General features: G+C 50.9%; 1 protein-coding gene across 4 annotated transcripts in view; it reads right to left on the reverse strand.

The window, feature by feature from the left end:
- Nucleotides 1-18,716, reverse strand: part of PARVB (parvin beta) — a 159,642-nt gene that overhangs the window by 33,484 nt on the left and 107,442 nt on the right. For all 4 annotated transcript variants that reach the window (XM_025399995.1, XM_025399992.1, XM_025399993.1 and 1 more), the window contains 3 exons: nt 11,150-11,252; nt 2,834-2,974; nt 1,459-1,574 (listed from right to left, as the gene is read on the reverse strand). In XM_025399995.1, coding sequence (XP_025255780.1) covers nt 1,459-1,574; nt 2,834-2,974; nt 11,150-11,252 — 360 coding nt within the window. The remainder of the gene's footprint in view (nt 1-1,458; nt 1,575-2,833; nt 2,975-11,149; nt 11,253-18,716) is intronic.

Here is an 18,716-nt window from a genome sequence, read left to right on the forward strand (position 1 = left end):
AAGGAAATACTCTGGTTTCTGAGCCTGCACAGGGCTCCTGGGGCCCCGAGCTGATGTAGGTGGGCTCGGGAACCATATCCCCATGTGTCCTAGGGAAGCCTTTTCAGGCCGGCTGCCTGCGAACCAGTGGCCAAGACAAGGGGCCATAGGAATGGCCCCCCAGGTCCCAAGTCACCACCACCAGCCACAAACATCCTCCTTAGGAAGGAAACATGGAGACATGGCAGGTGGCCCTCGCCTGATGCCAGAGAGGAGCATTCCTGTCCAGTCAAGACTGAGCTCCCAGGGTAACAGAGGGGTCAGAATGCGTTCAGAAAACACAGTGGCAGCCAGGTCCTCCCGGACCACAGAGACCACGGGACCGAGAAGTTTAAAAACCAAAGGAAAGTGGAGCCGGATGTCTCAAGTAAAATAAACACGGAGGTATCCAAGGTTCCAAGCGTGACCTTAATTCTGGCAGCAGTGGTCGCCCCGCAGACCCCAGGCGTGTGTTCCTCCTTTAGTGGCTCAGCAGCCTATGCTGAGTGCTTAGAGGATAGCAGGCGCTCAGTGCACGTTTACTGAGGGAAACTGCATACACGAACCCTAGGCAGCGACTGTCCACTTAAATGTAAGGGAAACAAAGCCAGGCATGGCTGCTCCCACCTATAATCATAGCACTTTGGGAGGCTGAGATGGGAGGATCACTTGAGCCCAGAACTTTGAGACCAGCCTGGGCAACATAGTGAGTCCCCATCTCTACAAAAATTTAAAATTAGCCAGGCATGGTGGCATGTGCCTGTAGTCCTAGCTACGTGAGAGGCTGAGGTGGGAGGACTGCTTAAACCCAAGAGGCTGAGGCTGCAGTGAACCGTGACTGCACCACGGTACTCCAGCCTGGGTGACAGAGTGAAACCCTTTCTCAAAACATAAAAAAAAATAAAAAAAAAAATAAATGCAAGGGAAACAGCAAGAGAAAGGTAACTCTACTTCACCCTCTGTAAGAAGGACCTGGGTTCTGGTTCCATTTCTCCAAGTGAATCAAGAGAAATGAACCCAAAAAAAGAGATGACGGGGCATGATGAATAATCCACGGCGAATGCAAAGCGGCTTTAATTTGGGTGTCTGTTTCATCCCGCGGGGCCAACCTCCTCCAATGAGTAATAAGCACATTCAAGGGGATTGAATTCCAACCAGTTGGCTTTGGAGAGAAATGAATGTTCTTTTCAAAAATGTGGAAAATTAAACCTCAACACCCTCCTGCCTCTGCTTCTGCCTCTCATCAAATCAATGCCATTGTTCCCGTTCCAATCATTTATCTCAGAGCCAGGGTGAGACACACATTTTGTCAAAAGGGAAAAATAGAAGGTAGCCTCCTGGGGGGAAAAAAGGAGGGGGAGGGCAGGAAAACTGCAGGAGGAAGAAGACGTTGCCTCTCTGGCGGAGTTACAGGCAGGCCGACCGCTCGGTTATACTCACCCGCACGACCACCACCTGCACTGTTACATGCTCAGGAAGGCGGATGGGGGCCCGGAAGTGCATGGCCAGAGAGACCAGCAGGTGGAGGATGGCCACCAGGTTCTTCCCATGAATTGCTGCGGGAGGGAGGAGGAAAGGAGACACTTTAGATCAGGTGACACAGGAACCCGAGCCCACGTGCAGAAAGCAACAGAGACACAGCATCTAAATGAGACCCCAGCAAGGCTAGGACGGAGCGAAGTGTGGACAAGTAAAGAGAGCTGATGAGCAACCTGGTGAAGTCATTTCTGGTTTCAATGTCTCCTCTCCTGTTGGCCTAAGGTGACTTGTGCAGATACTTTTAGAAGCACAATGGTTTTAAAAGCAATAAATTGGGCAGTGATGAGGGGAAGGAACAGGATAGTAAAATTAGCACAGAAGGGAAAAGATCACAGAAAGCAGGTCACGGCCACTTAACCATCACAAGGATGTGCGTTATGATCTCTGGCACTAAAAAAGGGCTCCCTCTACACAATGAACCATCCCAACAAGGGTAGGCTGCCAAGGGCAGAGGCTGCTCTGGGGACATTAGCCATTCGCCCCTGCCTTGCCTGAGTCTGTCCTCTCTCCTCCTCAGCATGCAGACTCAGGTTTGGTCATCATCACCACTTCTCCTCCGCAGGGTTTTACAGTTTACAAGGCACCCGATTCCCCACCCACGGACCCAGCAACCCACGAGACAGCCTGGGTCTGCCCAGGGTCTCGATGCCAAGAAACCAGGTGCAGGGCCAGGCTCCAGGGTCTCCTGCCCACCGCTGAGAGCCCAGCTCACCAAAACACAGAGACCTCTGGCCCAGCACAGAGAGCCCTGAAGCCACACGCTGATAGCCCTGCTTCAAGGGGAAGGAGGTGGGGAAGGAGTGGGCAGCACCGAGGAGAACTTTCTCCTGGTCTAGTCTTTCACCTTCTGGGTTCATGTCTTGGCTGAAAATACCATGATGTCACATCTCCAAATGCCAGGGTCACAGGCAAACAGCTCACTAGGTGTTGCTGCCACTGGTATTTGGGGTTGAGTCCCAACAAGAATCCCCCAAGGCTGCTTCTCTCTCGAAGTCCCTCTGAGCCACCCATCCACAAACATTGCCTCTCTCCTCTGCAGCATGGGGAGGATGGAGAACCGTGGCCTGACCAGGTACCTTTTCTAGGAGCTCCCTAACCCTTCTCCTGTTCTTCTCCCCTGCAATGCTCTACCTCTTACGGCGCAGGGAGATGAACCCAATTCTAAGATGCAAGGCCAGATGGGATGATGATGAATGTGGATGACAAATGTGGATGACGAATGTCGAGAGGACGGGCTCCCTCCAGACACTCCCTCCCCCCGCGGCGTGGAACTCACAGTCCACGCTCCACCGGAGCGCCCAGCCGCGGGGCCGCAGCAGGTCATGTACTGCTTCCAACACCGTCTGCAGCTTCTGTTTCTGCCCTATTTCGGACTGTGTCACCTCAGCCACATTCAGCTTGCATCCTGCCAGTTTTTCTGCAATGAGAAGCACAAGAGGAGAGGGTCAGAAAAAGCTGGAAGGGCCAGGCATGGTGGCTCATGCCTGTAATCCCAGCACTTTGAGAGGCCGAGGTGGGTGAATCAATTCAGGCCAGGAGTTTGAGACCAGCCTGGCCAATATGGTGAAATCCCGTCTCTACTAAAAATACAAAAATTAGCCAGGCATGGTGGTACATGCCTGTAATCCCAGCTACTCAGGAGGCTGAGGCAGGAGAAGTGCTTGAGCCCGGGAGGTGGAGGTTGCAGTGAGCCAAGATCACATCATTGCACCCAAGCCTGGGCAACCTGAGTGAGACCCTGCCTCAGAAAGAGAGAGAGAGAGAAAGGGAGGAAGGAGAGAGAGAGGAAGGAAGAAAGGAAGGTAGGAAGGAAGGGAGGGAGGGACGGAGGGAGGGAGGGGAGAGAGAAAGAGAGAGAGGAAGGAAGGAAGGAAGGAAGGAAGGAAGGAGAGAAAGAGAAGAAAGAGAAGGAAAAGAAGAGAACAAAGAGAAGAAAGAAAGAGAGAAGAAGGAAGGAAGGAAGGAAGGAAGGAAGGAAGGAAGGAAGGAAGGAAGGAAGGAAGGAAAAGAGAAAAGAGAGAGATGCTGAAGGAACTCAGAACCACCAGGACTGACCCTGGCCTCAAGGAGGTCCCTGAAGTGGGGCAAGTTACCACGTGGCCAAGGGGGCATCTTGAGATGTTGAACCATGGAACTCTGAGCTTTCAGGTCACTAATCTTCCTTAGAGAATGACTCCAGATTGAAAAGGGAAGAAGAGTTAAGGATAAAACTGTGGGTGTTACACTAGGGAACATTCTATGCATACAAAATGGAAAAAACATAATTCAAGATGCAATTGAGAGGCAAAGAGTTTACCTGGGAAGAACGAAAGAGGCGGTCAGGAGGGGAGAAGACCGTCCGTATGGGTCCCAGAAGGAAGAGGACTGATAAAGATAATTTTTTAAAAGGTCTTAGAAGCTGCCTCTGCCTCCCCACACACCTGAGGCTCCCATTCTTGTTTCTCTAACATTCTGACACCACAATAGGAAGTTAGATTAGATATTCACAGAACTGGCGATGATTTTATTACCGAGAATGAACAGGAAGCAATCTGGAGGAGCACAGACAAGAACTGTCACATTTCGTCAAGATTCAATTACTGAGGCTGAGCTCCAGCCGAGCCTGCACCTCCTTCAATTTCCCTTTTGTTAGCAGTAGGTACTGGCAGGTGCCGGCCACCAGCGCCCTACCCCATGCCTGCTACAGGGCTACATGGCAGGAAGGACCCCCAGTTTCCCTGCTAGTCTTCGATTCTAAGACTCCAGTGTTTACCGACAGATCCCCTCTGCAAAACAACAAAAGCGACGTCACAGAGCATCGTGAGATGGTTCACTGGGAGGGTGACAGCAAGCAGCACAGAGCCTTCAATACACAGCTGCCGTTGGTGACGCAGGCATTGACGGGCGATCATGAAAGCAATCAAGTCCAGGCTGGTCACAAATGGGGTTTCTGTTTTGCAGGTGATTCCCAGCACAAAGTTCTGTTGAAAGCATTTTAGCCAGAGGCCCCTATGTCTTCAGTGTTATCTCCCCAGCAGCCTCCCCTCCCTCAATTAGAAAACAAACCGCTTTGGTATCCCTTTCAGGATAATAAAATTCTAGAGCAAGGCCTGCTGGGCTCGGAAAACCCCTTCAATCCTTCGTTTGTTGGCTCACAGATAGGGACTGAACACCTACTATGGGACAGGCACTATCCTAGGTGCTGGATATGGCACAGATAACAGAGGTTCCTAGTGGGGAGATAGATACTCGTAAATAACATCAGATTGAGCGGCAGTGACTGCAAGAGAAAAAACAAAGCAGCCCAACAAAACGCATCCTGCAGGGGAGTGGAAATGATTCCCGCTTATTCATCTTATTTCCCTCCATCTGGATCTAACAGTTCCTTGCTGAGTCATCCACAGCTGTCTGTCTGAATTTGCGCCCTGGAAGTAGAGAGCAAGTAGGTCCCACAGGTGTTCAACAACCACAGACAGGGCAGAGCAGGGCAGCTTGGAGAAGGAAGGAGAGAGAGGATTATACGGAACTGGGTGGTCTGAGAGCCTCACCCACCAGGGAGATGGGGAGCCTGACGCGCCCCCGTTGCACCTGCCACCATCCAGCCCCGCAGACTGAACATGGCCACATCACCCAGGGTGGAGGAAGAGGAGTCGGCAGAGGAGCGGAGGACACTGGATTCATTTGCCTGGGCTGCTGCAACGAAGCATGCCACAGACCATGCGGCTTAAACAACGGAGATTTATGTCACAGCTCTGGAGGCCGGAAGTGCAAGATCAAGGCACCGGTAGGGTGGACCCATCTGAGGCCCCTCTCCCGGCTTGTAGACAGCTGCCGTCTTCTTCCTGTGTCCTCACTCGGTCTCCCTCTGTGCACGTCTGTGTCCCAATCTCCTCTTTTTATAGGAACCCTAGACATATTGGATTAGGGCCCACCCACTCGTATAGCCTCATTTTACCTTCATCACTTTTTTTTTTTTTTTTTGAGATGGAGTTTCACTCTCGTCACCCAGGCTGGAGTGCAATGGCACCATCTCAGCACACTGCAACCTCCGCCTCCCAGGTTCAAGCGATTCTCCTGCCTCAGCCTCCCGAGTAGCTGGGATTACAGGTGTGTGCCACCACGCCCAGGTAATTTTCGTATTTTTAGTAGAGGCGGGGTTTTGCCATGTTGATCAGGCTGGTCTCAAATTACTGACCTCAAGTGATCCACCCACCTCAGCCTCCCAAAGTGCTGGGATTACAGGTGTGAGCCACCATGCCTATCCTATTACCTCTATAAATACAGTCACGTTCCGAGGTTCAACCTGCAGGTCTGGCTGGTAGCAGGGACAGTGGGGGCCTGCCAGGCTACCCATCTCTCCTAGTGGGCGAAGCTCTCATACCTTACAATGTGCCTGTATTTAAAGAGGCAATTAAGGTAAAATGAGGTCACATGGGTGGGCCCTGCATGTAGGACTTGAACACAGGAATTTGGTGGTGGAAACAGCAGGCAACAGAGACCAAAGAGACTGGCCATGCCCGGGTGCTGCCTTAGGCTGGGTCTTGGGTGACTCCTGTGCAGCAGAGAATATGACACATGACCACCTGCATCATCAGACATCACTGTGCCCACTGGTGGGGGCTGCAGGAGCAGCTCAGGGCTCCATCGTGGCCAGGACTCCTATCTTCCTAGCACAGAAAGAGAGAAAGATGGGGAGGATTCTCCCATGTAGCAGGTGACCCAGAGTGATGGCCACATGTGGGGTTGAGTACACATGTGAAGAAGAACCTCACCTTCACAAGGAGAGGGCGTGCCCATGAGTGAGCAGCAGGATGACAGTCAGGAGCTCCCGTAGCACGGGCACCTCACTCTGACCATATGCAGTCTACTTTGAGGGCTGCACTGCAAACACAGGGGAGCTACACCCCCAGAAACCTGGCATGTGGCAGAGTACCCAGGAGTTGCTTTCAGAATCTTCTCTCAAGAAGAGGGACTCAGCTGGGTGTCATGGCTCATGCCTGTGATCCCTACACTTTGGGAGGCTAAGGTGGGAGGATCGTTTGAACCCAGTTCAAGACTAGCCTGGGCAACGTGGCAAAACCCTAGCTCTACAGAAAATACAAAAATTATCTGGGCATGGTGGTATGCATCTGTGGTCCCATCTACCTGGGGAAGCTGAGGTGGGAAGATCATCCAAGCCTAGGGGGTCAAGGCTGCAGTGAGCTGTGATCACGCCACTGCACTCCAGCCTGGGCAACAGAGTGAGACACTATCTCAAGAGAAAAAAAAAAAAAGAAGAAGGACTCCTCTGGGGTCCTGCTGGTTCACTCTGGGTAATTTCTACACGGCCAAACTAGAGGTCTGTTCTCTTTCCTCCTCTCACTCCCTCTCACCTCCTAGAAACACCTCCTTTACCCCTCCCAAATGCAACACTCCTCTGGCTCCCCCTCCCTTGTGACTGACCCCTGTCAGACTCCTTTGCCAGAACTTCCTCTTCCTGACCACTAATGGCTGACAGCCCAGGCCCAGTCCTCAGACCTCTTCTCTACTCCAGATGCACAGAAGTTGGCTTTGACCTTGGTATTTAGCTAAAATCTCCTATTTGGTTTGGGCTTCTGCCCTTGGAAAGCCAAAGAGCTGAATGCCTACATCGGTGTCATTCCTGGCATCCTGGAGCTCAAGGATCAGGTGATCACATCAGTACTATCACATCAAGAGTATATCACATCAATAGTATATTATGTCTTTTCAGTGTAACAACATTCACAAAACCAGACAAGACATTCTGATGCTCTGTTACTATCTGAATATTCTCGTCCATTGTTCTTTTTTTCAATAAAAAAAAAAAAGTGCTATTAATATGTCAAACCACTTGACACTCAGAGATTTTAGAATTGCCTTCTCAAGTGCTTATGCCATTATTCAAACAAGATGGAACAGCAGCTACTCCACAAGAAAAAGGCTGCTTGAGCCAAAGGAAGCCTCATGTTATACTTTATGGATAACACAACTGAGGTAGCAGGACTCATGGACAATCACAGCAACTCCAGAGTAAGTGCTGCATTTGCCAGCGCTAACTGAAGAGGGAACCAAAAGGATGTGTCTTGAGAGGGGAGGATGCGGCTTTAAAGATGCCCCTGTAATTCTACTCCATAGAAGGCACTGGCATGGTTTACAGGCAACCATGGCTGAGATGCAGATGCAAATTCAGAGCCTGTCCTGAGATTCTGAGGGCCAGTTCCATAGTCAGGCTGCCAGATACAAGGCTTGCGGACATACTGTTTCAACTCATTGGGTGGGAGAAGCCACAGGTGCAGGCAAAAGAATCAGAAATAAAAAATGAGAGTGAACACAACATTCAAGTTTGCTTCTGAAAATATTAGAAAGTATCTGCTTCAGGCAGGGAGCAAAGTACCAATTGGAGGGACTGCTTCAACAGAGGGCCAACACCAGCAACAGCCAAATCTTCACATCCAAGATCTCCAGGACGGCCCACGGGGAGACCCTTCCACCAGGATGGGGCTTGTCTGTGGGAGTGACCCTCCAGGACGGCCCATGGGAGACCCTTCCACCAGGATGGGGCTTGTCTGTGGGAGTGACCCTCCAGGATGGCCCACGGGGTGACCCTTCCACCAGGATGGGGCTTGTCTGTGCAGTCCATCAAAGCAGGGAGGTTGAGCAGAAAAGCAAAACCCCAGACAGAGGATCTGCTGACCCCACCAATGCTGGGGATGACATGGGTGGAATCTCTTGCTGACCTTGAAGAGGTATGCTATCCCATGTACAAGGGGACACTGAGTTCTTGAGGCCACTGTCATAGGCATTTGGGGACCCTGAAAACATATCAGAGCTCTATGAGAACCGAAAGACTGTTCAGCAAATAGCTGATCCCTTCCAGAGTTTGTGGATGGCACTGAGGACCAAAAATCCAAACAATACTCATTTATCTGTCCCCGTTTCATTTCCCACAAGAGGATCCCACAATCTTTATAGGTAATGAAACTGCAGGAATTTTTTCATTGACTTAATCAACAAATGTTTATCATGCGTCAGTCACCCAGGGGACTTGGGGTGGATGGGGTACCCAGCAGGGAGTCAGACACTCCTTATTTCTGCTCTTGGCATTTATTTATCTGTTTAAAAAACAACAGTAATATCAACTCCTGCTTATTGATGACAGACCTGTGCCAGGCACTGTGCCAGGGGCTCCACACATGTAATTTCAGCAGGCAGCTTGGATGGTTTCCAGTGGACAGACATGAAAAGGAGCTACTATGGCCAGGCACAGTGGCTCATGCCTGTAAACCCCATACTTTGGGAGGCCGAGGTGAGTGGATTGCCTGAGCCCAGGAGTTCAAGACCAGCCTGGGCAACATGGCAAAGCCTTGTACCTACAAAAAATACAAAAAATTAGTCAGGCATGGTGGCATGCACCTGTACTCCCAGCTACTCAGGCGGCTAAGGTGGAAGAATCACCTGAGCCCAGGAAGTGGATGCTGCAGTGAGCTGTGATTGTACCACCGCACTCCAGGTCAGCCAATGGAGTGAGACCCTGTCTCAAAAAGAAAAGGAGCTGCAGCAACCACAGCCTCACTCCCTTCCTCTCTCTCCCTCTCGAAATTATGCATCTCAAAGGCACAGTTCTCTGCCCCTGAACCCTTCCTGATCAGGATGTTACCCCCACCACTGTGCTAAAACGGCTTTCATCTGGGCCACCAATGACCCATCAGGTGCCAAATCTAATGGTCAATACATTTGAGTGATGCAGAGAAATTGGACTGTTGCAGGAGCAAGGGAGCCATTTTTTAATGGAAATATGACATCATGTCTACACACTGAACAGTCCAGGGAAGACAGAAAGTGGCTACAGGAAAGATCAACCAAGGCACAACAGACCTGGGAAGCCCAGAGGTGAGAGGTGAAGCCTCTCCGAATTTGATAATTCCTTCCTCTACAGTGGTCAGCTCAAGGAAGCAACTCATTACACTTGAGGTCAACAATTCTAGTTTCTTCAACATCTGAACGAGGATATTCCCACCATATTATTGGTGAAAGAAAAACACTAGAAATGACAAAAATGCCCCACATAGAAGACTGGGTGAGTAAACTAAGGAACATCCACACAGTGGGGTACAATGCAGCCGTAAAGAAAAAGGAAGGTGGTCTCCACATGGAAGGCTTCCTAGAACATATCACTAAGTGAAACAAGCAAGGTGTGTCAAAGAATGTATAAAATACACCACCTTTTATGCAAGGAACAAAAGGGAAATGAGTAGTTGTGTGTATGGACATTTTTGTAAAGAAATATAAGGAGGATAAAATCAGAATCCATTGAAAATTGTTACCTGGGAGTGTAGAGGTGGAAGAGAAAGCAGTGAGATCTCTCTCTCTCTCTCTCTGTCTCGAGACAGGGTCTCACTCTGTTGCCTAGGCTGGAATGCACTGGTACAATCATGGCTCACTGCAGCCTCAACTTCCCAGGCTCAAGTGATCCTCCTGCCTCAGCCTCCTGAGCAGTTGGGAATACAGGTGCACATCACCACGTCTGGTAATTTGTAGAGACGAGGTCCCACTATGTTGCCCAGGCTTGTCTCAAACTCTTGGGCTCAAGTGATCCTCCTGGCTCAGCCCCTCAAGGTGCTGGGATGATAGGCTGAGCCACCACACCTGGCTAAGACCTTTCAAGGTATGTCATTTTCATAGTTTTGACTTGTGAAGCATGTAAATGCTTTACATTTTTTAAAGTAATATTAAATAAAATTAAGTGTAAACATATGCCAGGCACCGTGAGAACCCACTATGAGTCTGAGAACTCCTCTCATTCATCATCTGCGAACTCTGCTCTTCCGTTCTTTGCCTAGAAACTCCTGCTTGTTCTCCTGCGTGAGCTGCAAGGCTGCCCCGCCCCCAGGCCAGGCCAGGGTCCTCTCCTCAGAACCTGTGGCATCTCCAAAGGCCCTCATCACAACCAATCTGAACAGTAACTGTAACTATTTGAAAATATTTGTCTTTTCAGACAGACTGTAAGATCCTGAGGACAGGGGCCACGTCTGTTTCAAAGATCACTGTATCCGTGGCACCCAGCACTCGGGACGCATCGAACATCTGATGAATAAATAACCGGTTTGTCTGGCCATCAATCCATGTGTCAGTCAGTCCCGGGAAGATCACTAACCTGCCCTCGCCCAGCAAACGCGACACTAGAGCCCGCCCCTGGTGAGGGAACGTGAGCTATCACGTATTTGGTGACACATTCACTCACAGAATATCGCCGGGGACCCGCTTCCCTCCCGCTGCCTCCCATCCTGAGCTGAAGGAGCTCAAGCTGAAAGCGGGTGGCAGGGACACAAAGTGGGTCTGAGCCCCAACAGAATGGGAGCCGCAGGCAGTTCTGGAAGCTGTCCCCAACCTGCTGCCACCCCATGGCTGGGTGTTCTGTAGAAACGGCGAGGAGAGAGAGGACCCTGAAGCCACAGCCCAGGGCCTGAGGGCACCACCTGGGAAGGGCACACTGCAGCTTCAAGTGTCCTCCTAGGACCTGTGGACCATGTCACTATGCAGAGAATCCTGGCCCAGCCCAGGGCTGCTACAGGGAGATGGGGGTGGGACAGAGTTGTCCCTGCTGTGGACTCACCCAAGAGCTTCTGCAGCACCTGGCCGTCATACAGGTCTTCCTCCAGCTGCTTCACAATGATCCTTTCCTCCACCAGCACGTCGTTAATCCAGTCGAGGAGGACCTGCAGGAGACGCAGGCGTTACGGCCTCACTCCGCCAGTGCCACGGGGATGAGGCAGTGACCAGGGAAAGTGCAGACACAGAGACTGCACAGATCTGCAGCCACCAACAGGACCAGAGCAAGCACAGGGACAGAGGATGCACAGCTCTGGGACCACCACCAGGACCAGAGCAAGCCCAGGGACAGAGAGTGCCCAGCTCTGGGACCACCACCAGGACCAGAGTAAGCCCAGGGACAGAGCGTGTCCAGCTCTGGGACCACCACCAGGACCAGAGCAAGCTCAGGGACAGAGGGTGCCCAGCTCTGGGACCACCACCAGGACCAGAGCAAGTTCAGGGACAGAGGGTGCACAGCTCTGCAGCCACAAGGACCAAAGCAAGCACAGGGACAGAGGGTGCACAGCTTTGCAGCCACCACCAGGACCAGAGCAAGCTCAGGGACAGAGGGTGCACAGCACTGCAGCTGCCAGAAGCAGAGCAAGTGGAGGGACAGAGGTTCCACGGTTCTGTGGCCACCAGGACCAGAGCAAACAAAGAGACAGAGGCTACACGGCTCTGGGGCCACCAGGACCAGAGCATATGCAGAGACAGAGGCTGCACAGCTCTGGGGCCACCAGGACCAGAGCAAATGCAGAGACAGAGGCTGCACAGCTCTGGGGCCACCAGGACCAGAGCAAACACAAAGACAGAGGCTGCACAGCTCTGGGGCCACCACCAAGTCGAGTTAGCACAAGGACAGAGGCTGTACAACTCTGCAGCCACTAGGACCAGAGCATCTGGTGTTCACCTTGGTATGGGTGGGGGGCCAAATGATTCAGTATTGGTAATACTGCACTCTCCTCACCCCAAGACAGTCAAGGTGACCTACAAGATGTTCATTCCTCTCTGGTCACCCTAAGCCTCAACCCACCCTAACCCAGGACAGCAAAGGGGATTTATGCACCATTACTGACAGGCTTGGTGCGCCCACCCTCAGCTGCATTTTGTATACACCCTTATTGAGACAGAATTCTCACTCCACACAATTCATCCTTTAAAAGTGTGTGATTCGATGGCTTTTAGGATATTCACAAAATTGTGCAACCATCACCATGATCCATTTAGAACATTTTCAACCCTCCAAAGAAACCAATGCCCATTAGCAGCCACTCTCCCTGTCTCCCTCCCACACCCCCTCATAGCCATGAATCTACTTCCCCTCCCCATGGATTTGGCTTTCTGGACATTTCATATAAATAGGAGCAGATGATGTGTGTCCTTTCGCGTCTGGCTTCTATCACTGAGCGTGTTTTCGAGGTTCATCCATGTTACAGCATGTTTCCGTCCTTCTTTCGTGCCTATGCTGAATCATATTCCATCTCATGGGGGACCACATTTTGTTTCTCCATCCCTTGGTTGATGGTTATTTCGGTTATCATCCCTTTTTTTTAGGTACCGTGAGTGGTGCTGATATGAACGTTCAGGTACAAATCTCTTTGTGGATGTGAGTTTCATTTTTCCAGGCCAGCCTTCCTCTTAAGCCTTTTCGCAACAGATTTTCTATTCAGTTCACTGGGTGATACGCTTTAGAAGAAGATTGCTTCCATTGTGAAAGTAACTATGGAAAGATAGGACTCCCGCCGAACACAATTCCACCTGGCCAATCCTGCTTCCGACATGTCTATTCCACAAAATAAAACGGACTCGATCAATGGCACGAAGTGCATGATTTTCCTGTGCAAGGGAAACTAACGCAATGATCTAATTGGTCCCAGTAACCTCTCGGAAATGGGAGTTTATGGCCCCTCTCAGAGATGAACAAAAGGACACAAGTCCAGAATATACCGTCCCCTGTCACTCAGAAACAGCTGCAACCTGTGACATTGGCCACAAGGCAAATTTTTGTGAAGCACACTCTATTTTCCCAGTAACACAAAAATATCAAACCTGACACACAAGCCCACAAGGAACAGAGGTAAAAATAAATTAAAGGGCGGTTTGCAGGGAGAGGTGCATGGCCCTGTGGCATTCTGGTCTTGTCAACGCCACCTCTGAAGGTCAGGGGCACAGCACCAGACACCCTGTTTCCACCCTGGGCCATCTCTGTGAGGCGGCTGGCAGGGCAAGGGAAAGTACTGGCCTGGGAGTCCCAGGGATGCACCTGAACCCCCTCAGTTCCCAAGGAGCTGCCTCCCCCGACCCCCCATGGCCCACAGACCCCCACACTCACTGGCTTCCTGCCCTCCTCTTTCACCCTCTGCAGCCTCCCTTGGGGGATCCTCCCTGACTCCCCCAACCCTCACATGGCGCGTTCCTGAGGGCCCTGAACAGTTCCCCTTCTCCCTCCCCACTCTCTTCTGAGGCTGGTTTATGCCCTCCTGCAACTTCCAGCGCTGTACCTAACCCAGGACCCCCTAAGCACAGAGCCCACCTCCCCATGCTCCTCCCACGGGAGGGTGGGGGGTTCCGTGAGTGTCTCTAACAGGACTCGCCACACCCTAGGCGTGCTCCTTTCCAGGGAAGGCAGGCAGGAAAGCAGGAAGGTAGGAAGGCAGGAAGGCAGGTAGGCAGGTAGGCAGGACATCTGAGGAACGAGCACTGGAGGCAGAGGGGACAGCCAGGAGGAGCCCTGCCAGTGAGCTAAGCACGGGGGACTAACAGTGACAGGAATAGGGGGAGGAGGACAGGGCCGACCCTGGACTCTCCCCCAGGCTGTGAGGGGAGGGGGCCGTGAAACCGCTCGGGTCAGGGTATTCGCCCCAGACCAAGAGACCTGGAGTGCCACCCAGGGTGGCTCTTGAAGACTGACCCAGCCACTGACCCCAAGCTAACTCCCCCAGCCACAGAACCCAGGCCCCTGCGTCTATGCCCCGCCCCCCGGGAACTTGCTCTGGCCATTTAGTGAGATTTTATGGGTTTGTTTTGTTGTTTGTTTGTTTTCAAAGTGTGTCATTTAACTTTGAGAAGGAACACTAAGTTTACAGATGCACGGAGCCACAATCCTAACTACGCTTTTTGGTCTTCGAAGCCCTCCTCTGCCTGCTTCCACTCTCTCGCCACCCTGATTTCCACCATGGGTTCCCCATGATCCTCCCAGCTCCCCGGCTGACCTCCTTCCCACCTGCAGCCTCCCAGGCCACAGACCTCTTCCCTCCACCAACCACTCAGCCCTTGACAGCCAGGTAAGGCCAGCGACAGTGCCTCTTCCACCTCCTCAGACCACCCAGCAAACTCTAAGCCCGAGAGATGCCGCAAATACTAGATAAGTGACTCCTTGTCATATTCTGCGTGTCTTTTATAATTTTTGGCTAATGGCTTTACAATGGGTTTGCCTGGTGCAGAGGCTCACACCTGCAATCCTAGCACTTTGGGAGGCTGAAGCGGGAGGACTGTTTGAGCCCAGGAGTTTGAGACTACCCTGGGCAACAAAGTGAGACTCCATCTTTACAAAAAAAAAAATATTTAAATTAGCCAGGTGTGGCAGTGCACACCTGTTGTCCCAGCTACTCGGGGGTCTGAGGCAGAAGGATTGCTTGAGCCTGGAAGGAAGCTGCAGTGAGCTGTGATGGGGACGCTGCACTTCAGCCCGGGTGACAGAGCAAGACCCTGTCTCAAAAAAAAAAAAAAAAAAAAAAAAGAAGGTTTTACAGGCAGAATTTTAAAACACCCCCTAAAATCCTGACTCACTGGTGCACACGCCTGTGTAAATACAGCATGGCATGAATACGTAGGGTCTGCATTAAGACCTAGCTCCACCAGCGTTTTAGCTGTGTGACCTTGAGTCACTCACTTAACCTCTCTGGACCTCAGAGTCTTCATTCAGAAAGGAAAATAAGTCAGCCCCTAGCCCTGTGCACACTATATGACCCAGTAACTCCAGCTCTAATTTCTCCCAAGGTACTAAAGCCAAATGTGGCCCCAGACGCTTACTAGCTCTGGAATGATTCCACATTTGTATAAGAAAAATGAAAAACACAGAGAAGTCTGAAGAGACACATATGAAAAAAAAAAAAACAGCCCTGCCTTCTGGTGGATGTTTCTGTCTTCCAGGTTTTCAGCAGCATATATTACTTTGGCAGTTCAAAAAGATAATAAGTATCATTTTTACAAATTAATCACTCTCCAGATGGCTTCTCAAGAACTTGACAAGTAGGTCTTAAATGCATATAGAGGCCGGGCGCGGTGGCTCACGCCTGTAATCCCAGCACTTTGGGATGCCGAGGCTGGTGGATCACTTGAGGTCTGGAGATTGAGACCAGCCTGGCCCACACGGTGAAACCCCGTCTCTACTAAAAATACAAAAATCAGCCGGGCATGGTGGTGTGTGCCTGTAATTCCAGCTACTCTAGAGGCTGAGGCAGGAGAATCGCTGGAACCTGGGAGGCAGAGGTTGCGGTGAGTTGAGATTGCACCACTGCACTCCAGCCTGGGCAACAGAGCAAGACTCCATCTAAAAATAATAATAATGATGATAATAATAATAATAATAAAATGCACATGTAAATTCAAGGGACTCCAGGATTGCCAAAACAATCTGTAAAAGATGAACAAAACTGGAGGACCCCACTCCACCATTTCAAACCTGACTACGAAGCTCCAGTCATCAAAACTGTGGGACTGACATTGAGGTAGACACAGACCCATGGAACAGAAAGAGGCGTCCAAGATAAATCTCACATCACAGTCAACTGATATTAACAAGGATACCAGGACAATTCAGTGGGGAGAAGATAGTCCTGTTTCCTGCCTCAGCCTTCTTCGGAGCATGCAGGCCACGTGATCTCATTTTCACTCATCCGGTCTGTCTTCTCAGCTGGCCTGGCAGCTCCTCCCAGGCAGGGCCTGTGTTTTGTTCAATGTCATATTCCCCGTGGCTAAAGCAGGCACAGACCCACAGAAGGGGCTCAAACCGCAGAACCATCTATGGACTTCCTAGAAAGGTCTCCTAGGCATGCAGACATTTGGTTCCAGAGGCTGCCGTGCTCAGAGCTCAGTCTTGTTAGGAAATATACAAGAGACAATGTTGCTGCTATACAGAAAACTGAAAAAAGAAAAAAAAAAAATCGCATCTGGATCTCGAACCCGGTCCAAGATCAAGCCTAAAAATAACAAACAGAAAGATTAAAATCAAATTCCACGCAGCAGGCCACGGCAGTCTGCTCTGGGAAGCAAAAACCGTTCACAGCCCAGTTCCACCGCCACCCCGAGGAGGTACAACTTATTCCTGGATACCACAGCTCATGCTGCCACTGTACTTCCCAGGCCATCCATCTTAATCCGCTGTGTCACAAAAGACTTTTTAAAGATAGCGCTAGTCATTATTTTTAGGGACGCACTCACTTGCCAACCCCGAATCCTGCGGGCAGATGTCTAGGATGTGCATTAATTGTGCTCGTGCACACCACTCCATCACGCACGTCTTATGAGATTTTGCTTTAACCAGAATTTAAAAAAAAAAAAAAAAACTTTTCCTTTAGATCCTTCTGAATTATAATCAGAATCTGCAGCCTGTCTCCCCCAGAGCTATGACAGTTACGTTTTAATTACTTCCAAAAAGAGTCGGACGAGGGCTGATTGCAACAGGCAAGGGGAGACGCGGCCTGGTGGGGCCCAGGGGGCACGGGAGGGCACCTCTGTGTGGCTCCAACAGCACTAATTTCTGCCCAGAGGATGGTTTTCATGCAGCTGATTTTCTTCACAGAGACAAAGGGAGGAAGAAAACAGAACTTAAAGATCAGGAAGGGTCTTGTCCAATCAACCGGGGAATGAGATGTGAAATCTGCTCTTGGGGGGAGACGCACCCCCAGATGAGATGTAGTCAGCCTGCTTTCAACCAGTCTGCTTAAGGAGTTCTGTGTGGTTTTTTCCTGACACCCAACGTGTCATTCCAACAGCAACTCTCTGCTTATCTGATACCAACAGGGTGTCCTACGATTCAATCTGATTCTAACACCAACTACCTGGAGTTGACCCCACAGGCTAAGAGCTCAGTCCCACCAAACAGACTTCATTTCAGACACCAGCTGCAGATGGGGCTACCAGGCTCCTCTTCCCGCTGATTACAAATCAGGGCTCCTCACCTCAGGTTCAGTGATTTGCCAGAATGCACAGAGCTCAGAAAAGCATTTTACTTAGGATTACCAACTTACTATAAAGGTTAGAACTCAGGCACAGCGGGCCCGGCGCGGTGGCTCATGCCTGTAATCCCAGTATTTTGGGAGGCTGAGGCAGGCAGATTGCCTGAGCTCAGGAGTTTGCAACCATCCAGGGCAATACGGTGAAACCCCATCTCTACTAAAACACAAAAAATTAGCCGGGCTTGGTGGCGGGCGCCTGTAATCCCAGCTACTTGGGAGGCTGAGGCAGGAGAATCACTTGAACCTGGGAGGCAGAGGTTGCAGTGAGCTGAGATCGCACCACTGCACTGTAGCCTGGCCTGTGTGAGACTCCGACTCAAAAAAAAAAAAAAAAAAGAACTCAGGGACAGCGTAATTAATAGGAAACGCTTCATGGGACAGTGTTTTCGGGGAGGGGAGGGGCTTCCATGCCCTCTCCCTGCGTGTCCCCCTCCCAGCACCTCCATGGGTGTTCCCCAGCGCTGAAGCTCTCTGAATCCCACTGTTGATGGGTTTTGTGGAGGATTCATTATGTAGGCGACTGATTACATCATTGGCTACTGGCGATTTGATTCACTCTCCAGCCCCTCTCCACCCCTCCCAGAGGCTGGGGGTGGGTAGGACTGACAGCCCCACCCCTCTAATCCTGTGCTTGGTTACTCTGGGGCCAGCCCCCACCCTGAGTCACCTCATTAGCATAAACCCAAGTCTTATTATGAAAAACAAAAGACGTTCCTATCACTCAGGAAATCAAAGGTTTTAGGTGCTGTGTGCTAGGAATCTGCACCAGGACCCGGAGGCTAAGGCCAGGTCTAGGTTTCTCCTTATACCGCAACTGTATAGGTTTTCCTTGGCTATTCATTCTGGAAAGCATAAGAATAGCCACCCCCCACCCCCCGCTTTTTTTTTTTTTTTTTTTTTTGGGGGTGGAGTCTGGCTCTCTTGCCCAGGCTGGAGTGCAGCCACGCAATCTCGGCTCACTGCAAGCTCCACCTCCCGGGTTCACATCATTCTCCTGCCTCAGCCTTCCGAGTAGCTGGGACTACAGGTGCCCGCCACCATGCCTGGCTAATTTTTTGTATCTTAGTAGAGACGGGGTTTCACCATGTTAGCCAGGATGGTCTCGATCTCCTGACCTCATGATCCGCCCGCCTCAGCCTCCCAAAGTGCTGGGATTACAGGCGTGAGCCACCGTGCCCTGTGGCCCCTCCCACTTTTAAGAATCACTAAAAATTTAAAGTATCTCATCTATAAACCTCTAGTTGCCTGGGCAGCAGTCACTGTTCACCCATAAGTAATTCAGGTCACTGCTGGAGAAGGTTAGAGAAAATACACAAGAAGAAACACCAGCAAAGATGACTTTCAGGTAAG

This window comes from Theropithecus gelada, chromosome 10, assembly GCF_003255815.1.
Source record: "Theropithecus gelada isolate Dixy chromosome 10, Tgel_1.0, whole genome shotgun sequence".
In the NCBI taxonomy this organism is placed as follows: Eukaryota; Metazoa; Chordata; class Mammalia; order Primates; family Cercopithecidae; genus Theropithecus; species Theropithecus gelada.